The sequence below is a fragment of the Streptopelia decaocto genome (genome assembly GCF_964273445.1).
Source record: "Streptopelia decaocto genome assembly, chromosome: 14".
Classification (NCBI taxonomy): Eukaryota; Metazoa; Chordata; class Aves; order Columbiformes; family Columbidae; genus Streptopelia; species Streptopelia decaocto.
In genome coordinates, this window is record NC_138669.1 from 7,088,917 (window position 1) to 7,109,444 (window position 20,528).

The 20,528-nt window shown below is 43.8% G+C and overlaps 1 protein-coding gene across 1 annotated transcript; it reads left to right on the forward strand.

The window, feature by feature from the left end:
• Window positions 1–7,574: 7,574 nt before the first annotated feature.
• PCMTD2 (protein-L-isoaspartate (D-aspartate) O-methyltransferase domain containing 2) lies at window positions 7,575–18,835 on the forward strand. The gene is made up of 6 exons (XM_082065330.1): window positions 7,575–7,702; window positions 10,742–11,076; window positions 12,422–12,524; window positions 14,280–14,451; window positions 15,373–15,496; window positions 16,685–18,835. Exons 2-6 carry the CDS (start codon window positions 10,770–10,772, stop codon window positions 17,065–17,067), a joined length of 1,089 nt encoding a protein of 362 aa, XP_081921456.1. The 5' UTR covers window positions 7,575–7,702; window positions 10,742–10,769; the 3' UTR covers window positions 17,068–18,835.
• The last annotated feature ends 1,693 nt before the right edge of the window (window positions 18,836–20,528 follow it).

The following is a 20,528-nucleotide window of genomic DNA, read 5'->3' on the forward strand; positions in this document are numbered from 1 at the left end:
CCATCCTCTCCCAGACAGCCATGGGTTTTGTGCAGAAAAACTTTCTGCTTTCCCAGCCTCCTGCATTTTTTTCCTGATTTTTGTTCCTCCTACCCCAGAGCTCCTCTGGGTGAAGTCTCAAGGCCCTGTCCATCTCACCCCGCTCTCATGACCAAGGTGTCCTGAAAAACACACAGCTGGGTGGTCAGGAAGGGGTTGCCTCATTCTTCATCAGATTATTGGGGAGAGAGGGCAACTTGTCTCTTCAGAGCTGCCATTTGGCATCCAATTCACCCCCTTTGAGCCCTGGGAGGATGATGCTGAGGCTGGGGAGCAATCGGATGGGCTGGAGATGACACTGGAGCCAATGGAGCTGGAAACTGCTCCCTCCCAAGCAGCCCTGAGCTCAGCCTGGCTGGATTAAAGGCTCTGGCTCGCACTTGTTAACACACTCACTGCTCCTACACTTTTATGAGAAGATATATCCTGAAACGACCTCCCGCTTTGTACAGAAGGGCTCGTGGGATTGAGGCTGCTGGGAAGTACGCGGATGATGCATTCTTCAGACAAATAGCTCTCGTTATTCCAGATGCCTTCATCCCCTTCTTTCAGTGGGATGAATAAATCACCAATTGTTGTAAAAATGGTAGTATCAGATTTAAAGACATTTTCGACCCTGTCAACAAGGAAGTATAACAACCATTAAAGCCTGCTTTCGTTTATATAACTGCAATGCTCTTTTGTTTGAATGTCAGTGACTATCTGTGATAACATGGAGAAACACGAGCCATGAAGGGATAGAGCAAGAACAGATGCTCTGCCTGAGCTCCAGGACTAGCACGAAGGGCTGGACCACCCTGGGAAGACTGGTCTACACTAAGATGCGATGTCTGATCCCACAGCATCGTGGCCACCATTAACTCCAGCTTGCCCTTATTTAAGCCAGGATGTACCAAAACTCTTCCTTGCGCGGTAAGTCCCAGAGTCCCCCCAAACTGAGCACAAGGCATTGGCCAAATGATCTCAAACAGGGACAAACCCGGCTTTAGCATCACTGGGGAGCTGGGTTTGGCCTGAAGCTCACAAAGTCCAAGATCAAGGATCAAGCAGGTTTTGCCATTTGCCAGAGGACTCCTCAGGCTTCAACATTTAATAATCCAGCCCAACCCCATTGAGGCTGCTTAGCAATTAAATAACATAAATCCAGAAGCTAGATTAATAAACAGACCAGTCTGTCTAGAGCAGTCTACAGGGTGGGGAGATAAAACTGTAAAATATTTATTACCAGCTTGGGGATGAAGTCATTAATTTAATAACTACCCATTGCTTTGCTTCTTACAGTTGTTAGCAGTCTGAAGGTTACAGAAGATTAGGTGGGAAACTTAGGGCCTCCCTGCTGAGAGGAGCCTTTCCCATGAAAGCCGGAGCCCAGCTCCCCCATCTGTCACCCCGTTACGTTCTGAGGTGGTGAATATATTATGAAAATAAAAACAAAACAAAATTTCTGCTGGCCACATGGCAACCCTCCATGCAATTTAATGAGGACGCTGCCCTTTGTGCGCGGGGCCATTTTGAACAGCTGTGGAGATGACGGCAGGAGGATGTTCACTCACAACACGGCTCCCGGCAGCATTGCCAGGGCTGGTGCCTTTGGGGACCGACGCTTCGGCCGCCTCTTGTCCTGAGAGGTGGGGAGTGTTGTCAGAACCTCCCTCATCTGTGATTTCTCAGTGGGTCTTCATGTTTTCAGGAGAGGGAACATGGGTATTAGTTCGGTCCCTGCTGTGATGTGATATTGGGGAGCATCAGGGCTTGGATAGGTGCATCCTCTTGATCCTGGTGATGGATGGAGCCCCCCGATGAGCCTGTCTCCCCTGTTGACAGCCACAATTTGCAGCAATGCTGCAACAGAACTTGTGTGAGGGGAGTGAGTGAGGGTGTCTGTGCACCCTTGGCATATTTTATCATCCGTTTCATCCAGGGACAGCAAACACGTGTCATGCAAACAGAGGGCAGAGGGATAGGGTTTGAGCAGGGGTGATGTGTGACGTGAGGGGCCAAGATGCTGCTCATCCTCCCCAACGACCACACTGACAGTGGAGGTAACCGAATCACCTAAATAACTTAATTGAATTTTTAGCCTGCTTCATCAAATAAATAAAATAACTTTCTGGTTTCTGCGGGCTCCCACAAAGGAGACACTTGCACGAGGTTTGGGGGCAGCTCAAAGCAACCGACTACAAAACTGGGTCTCCAAGGTCCTGGAGATGAGAGGCTCTGGACAGGTGGGTCAATTCTGATGTCTTGGCCAAGACTTTGCATTACGGTTTAATGACATCAGGTTGTATTTTAGCACAGAGTGAGATTTTAGTGGTAGGGTAGGGAGGAGAGGGAAAGAGAGATAAAATAGTTGTGAATCAGCCCGGCTTCTTCAGTGCTGAATGGCACAACAGACCCATAAGATATTTCTGTTGCCACCAAAAAAGTAACAGAAATGTTTCTGCAGAGTGTTAACCTCAATTTTTCCCTCACAACATACTAATTTGCAGTTGTCAGCACAAGCATCTTTGTCCCGACCATCCTGCACACATCCTGCATGGGCAGGGCTGACTGCGGAGAACCTGCCCCGGGATCATGTCATCACATTTTCTTTCATCTCTCTTATCAACGCCAACATTCAGTTCCGCTCCTTATTCCCAGCCGTTATCACAAGGAGCCAAGGAAGTGCAGAGTATCAGCCAGGAGGGGAAAAAAAAAAAAGAACAGGTGAAATTCTGATGTTGTCAGCTAAAAGAGTTTCCAGATGAGCAGTGCCCACAAAGAAGCTGAATCTTGGTGATTTAGTTGCCAAATTTTACATTTGCTGCCTCTCCTCCATCACTCCTCCTGGCTGCGCGCTCGAAGCGGAGTCCTGACACTGCAAAGTGCTAATAGAATTAGTCTCCTGCTATAAACTGTTCACTGGGGCTTGTTAGTTCAATTGTTGATGCTAAATTCTTATCAGAGCCACCTAAAAGAGCATTAATCAAGAAAGGCTGAACTCCCCGACTGGGTCACAGAAATTTAATTAAACCCCAAGTAAAACTGGAAAATCATTTTGAAAAGAGAAGAAACGAATGCAAAACGCTTTTCATCCTTTGACTCTGCATCTTCGCAGTTCAAACCCTCAGCGTTGATTTCAAAGAGAGTTTTGCCAAAGCAAAGGCTGAGTGAAACACAGACAAAACTTCCCTCCGTGACTCCTTTAACACAAGGTCCTCATGCTCATGCATGGTAAATAAAATATGGAAAATCACTGATTAAGACCTGCTAAGGACAAGAACCCACAACTGCAGCAGAGCAGGATGCCCTTCCAGGTAAAACAGGGATCTCCTTCAGTGAGATTGTCTTATGGTTATTGGTTTATGGATTATCTATTTTTCATCTGCTGTGCAAAAAGCTCATGCAACAAACCATTTATTTGGTAGATTCAGAGGAATATTACTACCAGCATCAGTAGGACCTCACATGGGGTATGGTGTGTATTCTAGGATGTCTCTTTGGAAACAGAAAAGATTAATTTATCCTTGAACAGGTGTGAGGAAGGACTGGCAGGGTGATTAGGAGAACGGAGAACCTATCTTAAGAGAGGAGATTAAGAGAGCTTGGCTTGTTTAGCCTAGAAAAACAAAGGTTAAGAGGGGATATGATTACTCTTCATAAATACATTCAGGGTGGGAGGAAGGGGAATGATTTAAGTTAGAGGATAATATGGGTGGGAGATCAAATAAGGCTCATCTTGGCCAGGAATGCATTTCCATAGCAAATCTGAAGATGTTTTCCTGTTGCTGGAGGAGGGAGGTTCTGGAAAGGCCTTTTGAGCAAGACAGCTGAGCCCTCCTGGTTTTTAAGGAGGGGATGAACCAAAGTTGTGGCTGGTGCAAAGCCAAAGCAGGAAAATATGATACGGCTGCCATTTTGTTGATTTTTTAATTATTTATGAATCCATAAAATCCATTGATTTTTATGTAATCCATGAACCACTTGAAAGATCTGGGAATTATTTTCTTCCCCCATAAATATGAAAAGCTTGATTTTTGAGATTTTTATTTGGCAATCCTCTCCTAAATCATGGCAGACAGGCCTTAGTGAGCCAGGAGAGAGCAGGACACTGCACGGGGCTGCTCGGTGTCCCCAGCACCAGGGGCCTCTGGGGACAAGTTCTCCCACCCTCAGCCAGGCTTCACCATCTCCTGGTCGCTCTCCTTTGATGACGCAGTTAAGTGAGATGAATCCAGGTCTTTACGAGTCCTTTCTCCAAGTGGCAGCGGTTATGCGCGGTGCGGCACAGTGCAAATCATGACATATGTTCTTCCTCTCGCTTCAGCAATTACTCAGAGCCCTTTGACGAAATGAGGCGAGAGGACAGCTTGAGGAGACACACACACATCTGCCCTCTGCATGGGCAGGAGGATCTCGGGTGGTTTGCCGTCAGTGTGCTAATAGTACTTACTATTAGTGTAAATGCACATGTCTGTGTGTATTTACATATATACATAAGTGTGTGTTTATGCATGTATAGCATATGCTTCTGGAAGTGATACAGTGCCAAACTGACCAGAGCATATATTGCAAAATAAAAATAGGAAACAATGTCATCCTGTCACCCACCAAATTGTTGACTTAAACATCCACCTGTATTGTGAGGCTGAGGTCAGACTGCCTGGGTGACTACATCAGGGCTAAACACGTTTTTACAATTTGCTCTTTCGAATAAATAGAAACATCCCATTTTAACTGGCAATCGCTAAGATCGACTTTGGAAGTTAATTCATGCTGACCGATGCTTTAAAAATATTTATAAAATTAATTGGTTTAGAAAAAAAAAGGAAGGAGGAACTGTAAAACACAGGGAAATAAAGACAAGGAAAAACAAGATATATCTTGGCTTCAGCTTGCCCTCATGAAAATTGATTGTTCTCAGCAATTAAATATCTCAGCTGATGAACGATGAAGACCTGGTCGTTTTGTTGCTGAGGGCAGGGCCAGGGATTGCCCTTGCGCTCGGTCCCAGCCCAGAGGAAGATGCTGAGGTGCCACCTCCAAACCCTGCAGCGATGCCCGAACTGCTGGGGACACCTTGTGGTACGTGGCTGAGCAAGAGAATAACGCTGGGATTTAACCAGTGCCACCAACCCCAGCTTTCCCAGTCCTGCTCATGTTTTTTCCACTCTCAGAGGTTGCCGGGGCTCTTCAAGCTGGGGGCAGATGCCCACACACATTTGCAGCCCACGCACACGCAGGACTTGCTCATCTCTTGCCGACTCTAACTCACGGATAACAGAGCCCCAGGTGAGCTGTGAGGGTGTAAGGAAGGTCTTTTTAAAAAAGCCAGGAAAGAAATAGCACAAACAGCAATCACAGACCCATGAAATCATGAAATACCCAACCATTTTGTTTTTCTAAATGTGGATATATTTGCAATTTTATCAGACAACTTTGGGTTTCCTCTGGAGCTGGAACCCAGTGCTACGACCTACATGGAGGAGTTTTCAGCAAGAATTAAATTTTTGAAGAAAAAACACCATCTTCCTTCAGCTATTCTGTCCTCGTGGCTGTGCTCCAGCAGGTTTGGGGTGCAGGCAAAGACGTGGGGACTTGGAGTGAGAAAGCGTCTTCTCTTCGCGTGTCACCCTGCTAATTCCTGCAATTATCTGGAAAACGAAGGGCTGTGAGTCTCATCGACAGCACAGCCGCTCTAGCAATCGTGGGAAATTGTTTACCCAGCTTTTATTTTAACAATTTTTGTGCAAAAAAACCCCACCAATAAATAAACCAACTGCTGTTTTCCAAGCAGGGAAGTAGATGCTGACTGGAAGCCCTGGAATCACACGTGTAAGGAGTTTGTCCGTTCTGCCTTTGCAGATTCCGACCGCGTTGCTGTTACGCTCGAGCGCTTTCCGTATGAAAGGAGATGAGGCGAGCGCAATCCCGCGCCCCGGTTCGGTTGAATCAGCAAGGAGGAGTTTCAGCGCCTGCTCTCCAGGAATAATCCCATTCTCCTAGGCAGCTGCCTCTGCAAAATGAAAGTGCAGACATCTACAGAATTACCCCTTTGCACAGAGTCTGCTCTTATCATGGTAATGAAGGGAGCTGAGCTAATCACCTTAAAGCATAAATACATCTATGATGCTGATTAACTTTCTCCTATTTGAGTCTATTTACCAGGATAATTTTTTTTTTCTTTTTCCACTGCAGGCTTGTTGTGTCTGAGATAGCTATTTCTTCTTTTCACAATTAATCGCCAAACAACTTATATCAAGAAGCCTCTTGTCTAGACACATTTATTCCTTCTCCTTTTGTAGCCATAGGTACTATCAAGTCCTAGATCTAAGGCCGGTCCAGACAGCTTTTTCTGATCTGCAGCCTTAGAGGTCGCACAGCTCATGCAGCCTCAGCCAGCGCTGTGTGGGTCACTTATGAAGACAAACATAAACTTTTAAAGGATAATTTCTCTCATTCTGGGATGAGTGGGAGGAAGCACCTTTCCCCATGTCTTGTCGGGCTCTGCCATGTTGGTCATAACCACTTAAGGAGCCTACATGGCTGAGTAAAATCTAAATTAGGTGCCTAAAACTCAGCCAGGTCATGTCAGGGGACAGGGATCCCTCCACTGCACGAATGGCAAGTCAGATATTGTGGCAGTCTCACACTTCTCCATGTTTTCTTCAAGCCCCAAGTCCTGGAGTCATCTCACTTATTTTCTTCTCAGCGAATTTCTCCCTGGCATTTCTGGTTGCAGGAAAAAAAAAATCAAAGCACGCCACTCAAGTTGGATGTTCATAGGCTCAAAATGCAGAATATCAATCAGCTCCTGGAGTCATTCTTTTTTCTAAATTCCCGTGATTTTTTCCCAAGCCTAATGATATCAGAACATCTGGTGTTGGCTGCTCTTCCCGCGGGAGGCTGAGCTGCAGCACGAGGACCGTGCGTGCCAGCCGGAGCCTGGCACCTCCCCAGCTCCTCGGCTGCTCCTGCACCCCGGGAATCCCTGATCCCACCTCCCCAGCTCCTCGGCTGCTCCTGCACCCCGGGAATCCCTGATCCCACTTGCAGCAACGCTGGTACAGTGGGGGGTGTGCGGGGTGTCCTGCGGGGGATGAGGACTGGGAGAACTGGGAGCACTGGGCATCGAGCTGAAGGAGCAGGTGTGGAAACGCAGCCCTGGGCTGGGAGCCGGAAATCAGAAAGGGAAAAGATCAGGAAAAAGTGAGTCCTGGTCTTTATTTAGGCCTGGTCCGTATTTAGGCTGGATCTGCGGGTGCAGGTTGTTGGCCCGGTCTGTATTTAGACCCGGCCTGCATTTACAACCGGCCGATATCCCTGTGCTGCAGACCCAGGCCATATGTAAGCCTGGCCTGTTGACCCCATCTGCAGCTCTGGCCCATAGAACCTGCCGGGTCCCCCCACACGGAACCAGCGCTGCCCCCCCGCGCCCCGCAGTGGTACTGTCATCCCCCCCCGCGCCGGATCTGCATGGTACATCCCGAGCGCCTCCCCCCGCGGGCAGCAGTGGTGTGCTCCCGCCCCCCCTTCCCGCGGCGGTGGTACGCGTCGCGCATGCGCAGTGGGGCGGCCGGCGCTCAGCTGTGTTTACAGCTCCGGAGCGCAGCGTGACGGCCCCGCCGCCGGGCCGGGAGGGGAGCGGGAGCACCGGGCTGGGCCGCGCCGACCCGCCGCTAAGGTACGGCCGGGGCGGGGGGGATGGGCGGGCGAGGAGACCCTGCCCGCTGAGGTGCGCCCGGTCCCGGTTCGCCCTGACCTCACCGGGCCGCTGCAGCGCCCCCCCGCCGGCCCCTTCACCTCAGCCCCGGCACCCAGGGCCTCGCTCCGGCCCTGCGGCTCCCACTGCTGCTGGGGCTGCCCCGCGGGGCGGACACGGCGCCTTCCCGTGGCCTCTCCCCCGGGCCCAGCGCCGCCTGCCCGGCCGGCACTGCACCAGGGCCGCGCTGGGCTATGGGCACGGCCGGGAACAGCGCTGGGTGGGGAGCGGGGCCACCCGGGGGTGATCAGAGCCGGGGACAGAGTGGATCAGCCAGGGCTTCCCTAGACCGACCTCCTGCTCCCTCCATCACTTTCCTTGGCCTCAAGATGATAACGCAGGGAGTGATTGAGCTACATGTTGTGGGGGTTTCTAATGTGTTATTGGATAGGGTTAGAAGTGATAGAATTGAAAACTCTGCCGGGTAATTTTTTTTTTTATTTTTTTTTAATTGGTAAACATCCTCATGTTTGTTATTCATTTTGGAGTGTATTATGTCAGAGCGGGGATTACCCTGGAAGTCTTTTGGGGTGAAAAACTACGTTTTTGTGCCTTATGTGTTGTTTTGAGTCTTGCCCTGTGCATCTACTGTCCTTTGCCTTGGAAGAAATATCAGTGCTTTGTTTCAGGCATCTGAACGCAGCTTCTCATGTTCGACTTGCTTTTGTTTGTTCATTTTTCTGCTTTGTTTTTGTTAAAGGGGAAGATGGCAACATGCAATGGAAAGGATGTTTCAACACTAAAAGGCTACTTGGTTTGATTCCTGTGTTGTGATCTGCTAATGCTCATAATTTGTGGATGTGAACTTTGTCCCGGCTCAGATTTGTGGAAATCTGTGCTTCACTTAGAACTGTGAAAAGTGCAACTGTGCTGATTGTGAAGAGACAGGATTTTGTTTTAAAAAGTTTGTTAAAAATAAGTCCTGCTCATAGTCTTGGTTCCCACTTCCAATAGGAGAAGGGAAACAAAGTTGAATGAAGATGTGGAATTATCTGAAGAGGAATTTAAATGCTTGAGTTCTATGTTTTGCATATAAAACATGCATTTTATTGGAAGTAAGCTAGTGTCTAGTAAAAGTAATTGTTTCAGAAGTAACGGACACCTGTTTCAACTTGGGTGTTCCTTGATCTCATTAGAAAAATGTCTTCTGTATTGTAGAACATGGAAGAGTAATTATTGATCATACAGCTTAGTTAAAACCAGGTTGGACCAGTTGTCCCACTGGGGCTTGTGTAATCAGAAAGTATTTGTTTGGGATCCAAAGTGGAACACCGTTAAAGGCACAACTTCTTAGTCATACTTTAAAAAATGTAGATTTTTTTTAATAGCTAAAAGAGCTTAAGTGGAAGCAAGAAGCAAGCGTAAGAACAAAATATACCAAAAAAAATCAAGGGAGTCAGTGCTCTCAGGCAAGAGAGTGTTGTAATGCAGAATGTTATATAGAGTATACTGACTGAAGATATAAGCAGCTCCATGTATGCAGGTGCAACGAGTTGTGTATGTAAAGGAAAAAAACCCAAATTGGCTGGTGAACCCGCGTAAGCCTTCAACTTGACATCTTTGCAGTGTAAAGTAACAAAACACAATTATTTTTTGTAGAGAAAATGAAGGAGTAACTATAGAAAGGAGAGGTGTGGCCTTTTTTAAAGTTTTATTAATGGTTTGAAACTGGATTGATGTGTTTGAGGCAGGAATGTATTAAAAACTGGCTCAAGTTGCTTTCATAAGTATATCCTATTTTGTGTCTCTCTGCAGGTAGTCAGGATGGTGTGTTATTTGAGTAACTGAAATTTCCTTCGACTCCTGTAGCTTTTCTTTGTTTCCTCTGAATCTGAAAGTATATAATCTGCTCTTGCTGAATGTAACAAGTAAAACCCAACAATTTAGCTGTAGGCAGATCTTCTGGTCCCAGGAGTGAACTCTAAAGCTGCTGCTTCTGTGGTTGTTCTTGGGAGCAGAGAAAGGCATTGTAAATAAATGCATATTAAAAAAAAGAAAATAATTGTGTTTTCTGAAAAGTTGTTTTTTTTTATTTTAAGGTATGGATGGGGAAGAAAAGCTAGATTAATTTTGAGTAATAAGTTTTTCTATGTTCTTTTCCCCCTCTACCTTTTTCTTTAAAATCTACAGATATTTCACTACATTACGTGTATAGTCAAGGAAGGCGCTTACTTTCTGCCAACAAGCCTGAGTAGGTTGCTGGAGATGACCGTGCCAGTGAAGTCAGAATTGTTTTAACTCATAAATGTGTCACTGAAGAGTTTCCAAATTGGGGTTAGCTCATCTAGGCAATTCCACAGGCTTCAGTGGAAATTCTCTCTGCAGTTTCTCTGTTTTGTTAAGTGCTTTACTGATGCTGGTGGCTCAAGCACTAAGGATGAGCTGGGGGAAAGGGCAGTTGCTAAAGTGAGCTTGTTCTCTAGGTCAGAGGCTTTTTTAACCTCCGTGAAATCAGCATCCTGCTGCATGTTCCAAGAAAATGTAATTTGAGATTTTTCTGGTTCTTGCTGCCTGCGTCGTAGTCTTTTCATTTCCCCTTACTGCTGTTAGAGATGGAAAGTCCGCGTGCGGTAAGAATTCCGACAGACAAGCCAGACTTGCACTTTTGCCATGAAAACTGACCTGTAAGCAGAGGAGCTAGAATAATCCTTTACATAAAAGGGTTTGGTAGAACAGCTGACATGCTAGTAAAACATTGGTAGTGTTTGAAGATGGGCATTCCATGTTTAAATTGCCTACTGTGATTTTTTCCCCGCTAGTGTCAGGTACTAGATGCCAGATCTGCTGCATTTTTGTTTTCATTGTTTCCATGGGGGATGGGGGTCCTGGCTGTAATGTTTTTCTGCTGCTTGTGGTCCTTTACATACCTGAAGGTCTCTTTTGATGTACTTCATATACAGCAGCATAATTTAGTATTGGAATGCATGTTCTGTGCCTCATCTCCTTTTATTATTCCATTAGTTTTAGTGCTTATAGAAAACCGTTGAAGATGGGAGGTGCAGTGAGCGCAGGAGAAGATAATGATGAATTAATTGATAACCTGAAGGAGGCACAATACATCCGGACAGAGCTGGTAGAGCAGGCGTTCCGAGCCATTGACCGAGCAGATTACTACCTGGAAGAGTTCAAAGACAATGCCTACAAGGACTTGGCGTGGAAGCATGGAAATATTCATCTCTCAGCACCGTGCATTTACTCTGAGGTGATGGAAGCTTTGGATCTGCATCCAGGGCTGTCATTCTTGAATCTTGGCAGTGGCACCGGCTATCTGAGTTCTATGGTTGGACTCATCTTGGGTAAATACCTTTTCAGTCGTGTTAACTATTTACATTAGATTTTTAAAAAAGTTTTGAAATCGGGAGTGAAGCATTCCTGAAGTAATGAAAGTAAAAAGCAGCTAGCAGTAAAGAATGCATTAATCCAACTGGCCAATTTATCGGGATTCTTGAGGCCTTTTCTCTGGAAGTGCATGGGATCCAGATTTCTGTGGCGGTTCAGAACAGGCAACGATGTGACTGCACAGGTGGCTGTAGTGGATTCCCATAGGGCTGGACACAAACTTGGGTTTGTTGCCCCTTGAGCAAGAATCCAGCTCGGGAGCAAGAGTGCCACGTTTGAGCTGGGACTGAGCATGTCACAGGAACCTGGGACTACAGCTGCTCTGTGTCTGCCTTGTTTTTACACTGTCCTGTCTAGACTGAAACATATGTGAGATCCTGTGTTGACTCTGACCAACATACAGGTGGAAATAATCTCTGGAAAAGAGTTAGTGCATCAGAACTAACTTTGTGACCACATCTACAGCAGGTACAGATCAAAGTGTGAAAGTGCAATTATACAATTGCAGTTTGCCCTAACGCACTTCAGCCAAAACCTGTGTTGCTCTGGCTGCTAGGATAGGTAACAGGTGACCGTAGAGTGTGTGTTTTCTTTTTGTGGAGGTGTCAAGAATTTTAACTGCTGAAATGTTTTGTCAGGGTGAACCCTCATTCCCATCTCCCATGGCTTTTCATGGAATCATGTTTGTGGCTTGCTGTTAGGTTTGTTCACATTACCCAGGATGCCAATGAGCAATTCCAGGGCTTTTGAATTCTTCTGAATTTTTTGAAAAGTTAAGTCAGTTCTGGATAAAAAGTGTGAGTACCGAATAGCTTCTGTATTTTCCAATTTATTTTTGCTGTTAATTGAGGTACAATATATGGTGACTGTTCCTGGTTCCATTGAGGAGATTTTTAGCATATCTTATTTTAGTAGGGGGGTATAAAAATAGCGCAAAGATTTTTTTTTTTTTTTTTGAGGAATTTTTTAAAACACACAGGCTGTTGTTGCTTTGGAGTTTTCTCCAGGTAGTCAGTTTTACAGCAATAGTATCAGTGTTTCCCTCCTACAGAGGAATTTCCTTCATAGTTAAGAGCAAATCATTTGAAATGAATTGTGCAAAACAGCCTCATTTACTGCCAGAAATTGCAGGTATAGGGTTGCAGTTCCCACTGTAGTACTAAAATAGCTGACCCTATGCAGATGCTGGCTGCCTGACACTGAAGGAACAGTCTGTTGTAGGAAGTAACCAAAATTCTTTTCAACCCTGTTGGATTTTGTGGTGTTGCCTGTTACCATTATCCTCCTGTTCTAAATGTGCAGGTCCTTTTGGCGTTAACCATGGCGTGGAGCTTCATTCCGATGTGATTGAATATGCAAAGCAGAAACTGGACTTCTTCATCAAAACAAGCGACAGCTTTGACAAGTAAGAATGCGGAATGCCTGCTTGGATTCATTTTGTGCATTTGGCTTCAGTCGCGGCGGTTCTTGCTCCCACGTGGCAGCTCTGGATTCAGGGTAATCCGAGGATTCTGGCTCCTTAGGCTTGCTGAGCTGCAGAGTGTGACCTTCTAAGCTGATGTGTGTTGTGGGGGAGTTTCAGAAATTTTTGCAGTGTTTTAATAGCAGTTGTGTTGCAGCGCTTAGAGGCAGCTGAAGATGGTTACTTATTTTAAGAAGCACTTGCGGGTAGCAGCTTGAAACTTGCAAATAACAATAATAGTTCAGTTTGTGATCTGAGAGCTTGCATGGTTATTAGAAGAATATGAACTGATGTCTGTGGTAGCCTAATATGTTTTATCTGAGTAGAAGAAAAATGGCGTTTTAAAATATGAAGGTAGTTTTATGGTGATTAAGTTGGTACTAAAACTGCTGGGGATTTGATTTATCTTCTTCCTTGGAACCTCCATTCTGCTGCTGTCATAAGTAATAGCTTTCCAGCGAGATAACTATTGCTGATAGTAACCTCAGCAATAAAAGCTGTAGCTGTCATATTTTTGGATCCATCTCACAGTTTGTTCAAACAGTGAGGTAAAGCATCTCTGGATACCTGATAGTCCTCCTCTCATGGGAGGAAGAAAATTAAAGTCATTACATGCTGGAATTCAAACCGCTCAGCTTTGTGCTGTTACTGCTGTACTGGAAAGCTCCTCATTAGAGGGCTGTATTTTCCTGATGTTGGCAGCAGACCGAAAGTTTTCAGCTTGCACACAGATGACTGGATTGTTTTTTTTCCAGAGTCAGGTTGCTGTTGTCTGAAGAGGTGTTTTAAGGAAGACTTTTTATTTGTTTTCTCTCCAGACAAATATAGCTATGGAGGAAAAGTGAGCTGAATTCAGAAATAAACATGATTGGAATATTGGCATTGCTGAGAGAATTGTCTGCTGGGTTACACGGTTAGAACACTGTGTGCAGGAGCTGTTAGCTGGCTGCTCTCAATCTCTAGCATGCTTTGCAAAACCAGAAAGCTTCAGGAAGTGTTGAAGAATAAATAGGTGCTGTATTGAGCTGCCTCTCAAGATACCGGTAGAAAAATCTATCAATCAGCCCTTAAACGCAGGGCTTAAAGCTTATGCAGTTTGGGATCATATAAGAAGACCAGAAGCATCATGGAATCATCCATTTTTCTTTTCATCTGAATCAGAAAAGCTATAGGCAAAATCTCTTTTTTATAAAGGGTGAAATCACAGCCCTTTTGAAGCTACTGGCAAAACTTCCAATGGCTTCAGCAAAGCATATTTCTGAAGCATCAGGTGATAGTCCCCGATGGCATCTGAAAGCCATTTAAAAGCTTTTGAAAATGCAAAAAAAAAAAAACCTGATTAGCATTTGGAATTACAGGTCTAATATTTATGTCTGTGTATTATAACTGAGTCAGCATCAGGTGACTAAAAATAGCTCATTTTAAAGAGTTATATGCAAATCACATATGAAATTATTTATCCTTTGGAGATTTTCACCTGTGAATTCTCACCTCATTGTTCTCTGGTTTTGAGACGTCTAGCTGTGGTCTGTTCCAATAAAGTCTACAATATAGGGGCTTTGGAGGAGAAATCCTATGAAACTGTGGTTTGGTTTTTCTTTTCAAGTATTTTTCATTGTTTCATTTTTTTAGGAACAAAGAAAATAATTCATTTGATAAATTGTAATATTCTTGTGTGGTACACATCTTCTTTTTCAGATTTGAATTTTGTGAGCCGTCTTTTGTTACCGGCAATTGTCTAGAGATTTCTCCGGACTGTACTCAGTACGACCGCGTTTACTGTGGGGCTGGAGTACAGAAGGAACACGAGGACTACATGAAGAACCTGTTGAAAGTTGGGGGAATTCTCGTCATGCCTCTAGAAGAGAAGGTTGAGTGTCTTTCTACTCGTGTTTCTCTTGTTAATTCTGATGTTGGTTTAGTTGGTAGCTCTTCCTTTCATTTGCCCTTCTTGTAGCATGTTGAAGAAAATACGTACACTTCCTAACAGCTAAGAAATTCATAGTTCTGCCACTCTTTCACACGTACCAATCTGTCGTTGTAAATTGCAAATGTACTTTCATACAGCGGAAAAATGTCAGCAACTTTGTATAAGTTGTATGATCTCGTGCTGTACTGAAGGTGTAGAATTTTGTATTTTACCATTAACTGGCTTATGGAAGTGTGCAAATTGTCCCTATTTAAAGTGTTGGTGGTTTATTTTTAGTAAAAAGTAGGTATCTGCCCTATGTGTGATCTCAAGAATGTCATGCAGAGGATGTTTTTGGTGTAACGGTGTGTTGTTTTATTGGGCTGGGATGGCTGAGGTGCAGGGATCTGCTCTTTTACCACTGTCAGGGTAGCTGGGATGGGCAGAGCGCAGCGTTTCTTCCCATAAGATGCTGTGCAGTCAGTTTGCATGAGAGATTTGAGCTGGAACAGAAATCTGGCGATCTGCAGACTTCCTTTGAGAGTGAGTGTTATCAGTGATGGACACATTTTCTCAGTGGTCAGACATAGAAGTTGTGGTTCAGAATTGAGGAAGACCTGGGAAAGCAGAGTGAGCCAAACTGCCGGTGCCCAGAAGCTGTTGCAACAAATGAGGTTATTTGGAGCTAATCCTGGAAGAACTTCTCAATTTTCTGAAAATAACATGGGTGTTTCTCCTTTTTACCTAATTTTACTGTTGTAGCTTCTAGTACTTTAACCACTTGTCTGGGCAGAATAGTCATTGGTTCTTTTTTTTTTGTTAAAAAAAAAAAAATCTTCTGTAGTTCACACAATGGACGATAATCTCCTTGGTTTGTTTTAGTTGACTAAGATAACTCGTACGGGTCCTTCTGCCTGGGAGACCAAGAAGATTCTTGCTGTTTCTTTTGCTCCTTTGGTTCAACCCAACCACGCGGATTCAGGAAAATCCAGGCTTGTTCACTTGCGTGAGTACAGATATTCCTGATGATGGGGGAGGTTTCTTCTGCTCTGTGGTTATAAGCTGCACCTTGCTTAGATGTCACATTCTGTAAATCCTTTCAAGGAAAATGATTCCAACCGCTTCCTTCTTTGAACAGTTGAGGGACAGAAGTTGTGCAGTTTTTGGTGAGCTGTCTGGAGCGCAGTGGCCTCAATCTTTAGATTAAGGCTCCAGTGTAGAGAGGCCTCTTAAGAACATGTGAAGACAGAGATACTTCCATAAAGAGATTAGTCAGGCTTTGCTCATTTTCTGGGAAGGTGTCTTTGCATGACAAAAGCAGCTCAACAAGCAGTCTGTACTATGGACTATAAAGTTCAATACAGACTATGAAGTGCTTTAAAGTCCATTAAGTGCATATTTCAGCACACTTTGTATGGTGGATTTGTAGTGAGACCTTTATATATTAAGTGTATTTTTTTTCTAGTTCCTTCAGGTCACAGGAGCACGCACTTGTCATTGAAAGACGGGGTTTTGTTTCTTCCATCTTCAGTGCACAGATGTGTGTGCGTCAGTACATTTTTTCTTTATGCAGCATGAATGACTTGCGTTGTGCACTTTATGGGCTGGCAGCAAATAAGTGCACAAGACATAACAATCTTCCAAACTATTAATGTGGAAGGTATTTTAGTGCAATAACTTACTGTATCCTTCTATAATTACTTTTACCAAATGGTTTCCAGCCAGTCTTCACCCACTTAGTCTGAAGCAGGTTTTGAAGAGCTTGGTGAAGCTGAAGTAAATTCACAATAGAAAAACAATTTAATGGAAGAGTTAAATAGACTTCAGGTCTGTGGTAGGAAAAATATATTTTTCTACATTATTAAGCAGTCACAGTTTCAGTCACTAAGTCTGCATTCTTATAGTCTTTAAGACTTGTATCTTAAAACAATTGTGAGGACTTGACATCAAAATATGAAACTCTTTTTTCATCCCATTCTTTTTCTTCAGATAATGAGAGAAATGCATAGTTAAATTTTGTTTGGAAAGTTACAATACAGTTTATTTGAGTTGACAGGATTTGAATAGAGCTGTTTTTGTAATCGCAGCAGGGAATTCAAGTGGCCTGATTTAATTTGAGCGAATGCAACTTTGCCTGTGAGTACTCTTGAGGGAAGTGTCTCCGTATCTGTTAACGGTTTTCATTTTGTTTTAGCCCCAGTGGCTGTTCGCAGCCTCCAGGACCTGGCTCGCATTGCCATCCGAGGAACCATTAAAAAAATCATACATCAAGAAACAATGAGCAAAAATGGAAACGGGCTGAAGAACCCCCCCAAATTTAAACGAAGACGTGTGCGTCGCCGTCGCATGGAAACTATTGTTTTCTTGGACAAAGAAGTCTTCGCTAGTCGTATCTCCAACCCGTCAGACGATAACAACAACAATGAGGATCTGGAGGATGAGAGACAAGAAGACGAAGAAACTAAACCCTCCGAATTAAAGCCAGATCCCCCTGTAAACTTTTTGAGAGAAAAGGTCTTGAGTCTGCCTTTGCCTGATCCCTTGAAATATTACCTGCTTTATTACAGGGAAAAGTAATTTCCTTCTTTTAGAAAGTGGGAAGTAGGCAGAAAACAAAATACTACTTAGGGCTTGACAAATGTACCACTTGCTTGCCTGCTAATCTGACCACCCGAGGCAGTAGGTTAGCTGGGGAATGTGGCTGCTGTGTACTTCAACTTTAGAGCTTTTTAAAGTGTTTCTTCTCAGTTGTGTGCTATAGTTTTATCCTACAGCAGGGATTCCTAAGGAAGCGAGTTGGTGAAATGCTCAGCTGCTTATGAAAGGGGGATTTAACTGCCTGAAACTGACTACACAGAGATATTCTAAAAATCTCATGGCTGCTCTACCGAACTGCAGTTTTAAATATTCCTAAGCAGTTCCCCAAAGACCTTTGCTGTCTCTGCTCTCTCCCTCTAAACCTGCCATGTGTTTCCTGTGGTGTGTGTTTAATGGAGAATGAAGATTATTAGTAAAAACTGACCTGGCAAACCTTGTTTCTTCCAGAAATGTGAAAAAGCACAATTTTTAAAAACTGAAAGAATTTTTGGTGTTACCCTTGTGGCATCCAGGTTTTGAATGAGAAGGAAAGCATCAGCTCCCCTTTGGTTGGTCTCAGTTTTGCTTATCAACTATATATAATTTTTCCAGTGGAAGGTAAAAATGTTTTACAGAATATTGGATTTTTTTAATGGGAGACACCTGTTCTAGTGAATTAGTCTAAGAGATGCAAAGTTGTTTGGTTTTTTTTTTTTAAGTGATGGAGGCAAGTGAAGAATTGCAGAGCTGATCAGCTGTGATGGGATGGTCGGGTCGGCAGGGCTGGGACTGTCTCTGGAAATGTTTACGGAGTAATTCTGGGTGAGGAGGAGTGTAGAGAGGAGACACGGACCAGTGAGGTCGTGAAAGCGGAATCTGCAGATTTTGCTGTTGTGCGAGATTAGATCTGCTGGGCTGCACAGAGCGAAGCGCAGAGCGCTGGCCTGAGCGGAGTGGCTGTGTCCTGGTAAATCGGCCCCATGTAGTTTTGGAGAGAACGTGTAGAACCTGAAAACAGTCTAGAAAATCAAACAGACGCAGTTTGTCGGTGTTCCTGGCTGCGTGGCCCGGCTGTAGCGAAGGGGCTGGAATACAACGTGTACACGTGGTCCATGTGCGGTAGGTGGAATGAAGTTGATTGACTTAGTAGGTTATTTTATTCCTGCAACAATTAAGTAGATGCTTTAACAGGCTCATATAGAAGGACCTTCCACTCTGCAGTTCTGTGGATGTGAACTCTAATTTTTATTCCCAAGTCTTCCTGTAATGGGGATGGAAGGAGATACCGTGTTTAGAAGTATTTGGTTCAGCCTGTTTGAAAAAATCAACCTAAACTGGTGAAGGCTGGCAGGAAAACCTTGAGCTTGTATTGATGTGAAATACTGCTGGAGCTGGGGGGCAGGGGTGACAAACCCCCTCGCAGTAGGTACTAAAGCTGTGTGATGTTGTCCCATCAGAAGCACTTCAGTTGGTATCACTTTGATATCTTCTTTTATGCCATCTCATTTTCTGAGGAAGGATGAATGAAGATGGCCTTGCCAAAAATACACTGGGTTTTCAGTTAATGGTACAGAGTTGTACAACTTGCTTAATTATAGTGTTTCAAAGTTCTGTGTGGCTTTGAAAATAAACAGATAATTCTTGTACATCTAAGCCTGGGGTGGAGAACTCTTCCATGCTTAATAGGCTTTTTGTAGATCTTTGAGAATATTTCCTGTATGAATGATATGATAATACAGTGTTGTGTGGCCACTGCCACATAATACAGCGTGGGCTGTATTTTGCCTCTGGTTTCCTAAGTCTCCATGGCTGGTCTCAGTGGTACCCCAAGCTATCTTGTTCCCTCTGATTTTTATTTCTCGATGTTTAAATGGGGCAGTTCTGTGGCCACTGAGCTGATGGTTTCCTGTAAACACACAAGTGCCCATTTTGTAATTCTGGCAACTACAATAAATTTTTCTCTACAAATGAAAATACTGCATATGGTGGTAAATGGAGGCTTAGTAGAATCTCAGTGTAGCGTTTATTTGTGCTTCCCCAAAGCTGTCACCTCTCTGTTTATAGGGCATTTTTGCTTAATAGCTGTCACACTTGCCTTTCTGAATTGTGGCACAGCTTTCACACCCCTGTGTAGTACAGGGCACCTCTTACTTTGGCTACCAGCTCATCCTGCAGTTTGGTCATTACTGAACTTCTTTTAAAGGAGCTGCGTTAAAAATGACATTAAACTTCAGGTTTGTATTTGTTAACCAGGCTGAGATTCTGTTAAGGCTGACCAGTAGAGGGAGAATTATCTTTCATTTATCCCTGTTTGATTTTTACCTCCATCCCCCCCCAGTTCTAAAATATATTTTGTCAGATTTTTCACCAGATTTGCCTTTTTTATTACATTTGCTAGATTTTTGTAGCTTTCTATAAGATGCATAAAATACTGCTATTTTTCCTGGATAAGGTCAAATAAATAAATATATATACAGGAGATTTATGTTCTAGGTTGTCAGATTGTCCCCTTGTCCAAAACACCACAAATCCAAACAAACCCATAGTAGAAACTTTATGTGTAATATAATTGTGAAATACTATTGCTTATAGCCTATACATGAAGGGGAACTGTAAATATGTTTTCCCTGTGCACAAGCACTTGCACTGTAGTTTTGTATGCGTTTGTAAGACGGTATTTGTAGCATAACTGGTTTTGTGTAGTCTGTGAACTGTCTAGGAATTTTACCTGCTTTACGTGTTTCCTTTTGTCTTCACTGTAATTGTGTGTTACTCCTTATAGGTTTCAATACTGCAGTAAACTTGCAAAAAGAAATGAACTTCAAGCTGCTTTGATCATTAGTGTGTAAGTTGGAAGAATCGATGTGTAGAAAGTGGCGCTCGGTTGGCCCGAGGCATGCGGGAGCGTTACGCAATTTATTAACAAGTGTTTCTGTATCAATAAATTCAGTAAAGACTTTTTAGCCTTCTTAACATGGCTTTGCATCATGTCGTGATTAGAATACCTTGTAGGTAAGTACTTACCTTCATAATTGAAGATTAAAACACTAGAACACTAGAAAAAGCACTTAATAGTATGGTGCAGGTGTGTAGTTTTGGATAAGCTCCTTAAAATATAACCTCTCAAAAGAAACCTGCCCAGCTTGTGATGTCTAAACCTTGATGTGATGGAGTCATGCAAGGAAGATCTTGGAATTAGCACACGTAGAACTGACCTAGATATAATATATCGGAATGGTTCAAGAGTGAGCTCACTTACCTGGCTGTTAGACCTGCAGACAGCAGATATCAAGAGGTTATTTAGTCCATTTCTGTACTTCCAGAAATCGCCAAACCAAACACGTCAGGAGCTCCTTTACTGTGTTCTGAGCTGCAACTCCCTGCTTGTCTCTGCTCTGCTTCAGTGCTTAATTAATGTATGTTTTAAAGAGCTGGTGTTCAAGGCTTCATTTCACTAGTAT

Excerpts from the sequence above, each read along its gene's own strand:
- PCMTD2 (XM_082065330.1), top strand. The coding sequence starts at position 10,770 with ATGGGAGGTGCAGTGAGCGCAGGAGAAGATAATGATGAATTAATTGAT. Across the intron at positions 11,077-12,421 it reads TATGGTTGGACTCATCTTGG|GTCCTTTTGGCGTTAACCAT; the intron begins GTAAATACCTTT and ends CTAAATGTGCAG. Across the intron at positions 14,452-15,372 it reads TCATGCCTCTAGAAGAGAAG|TTGACTAAGATAACTCGTAC; the intron begins GTTGAGTGTCTT and ends GGTTTGTTTTAG.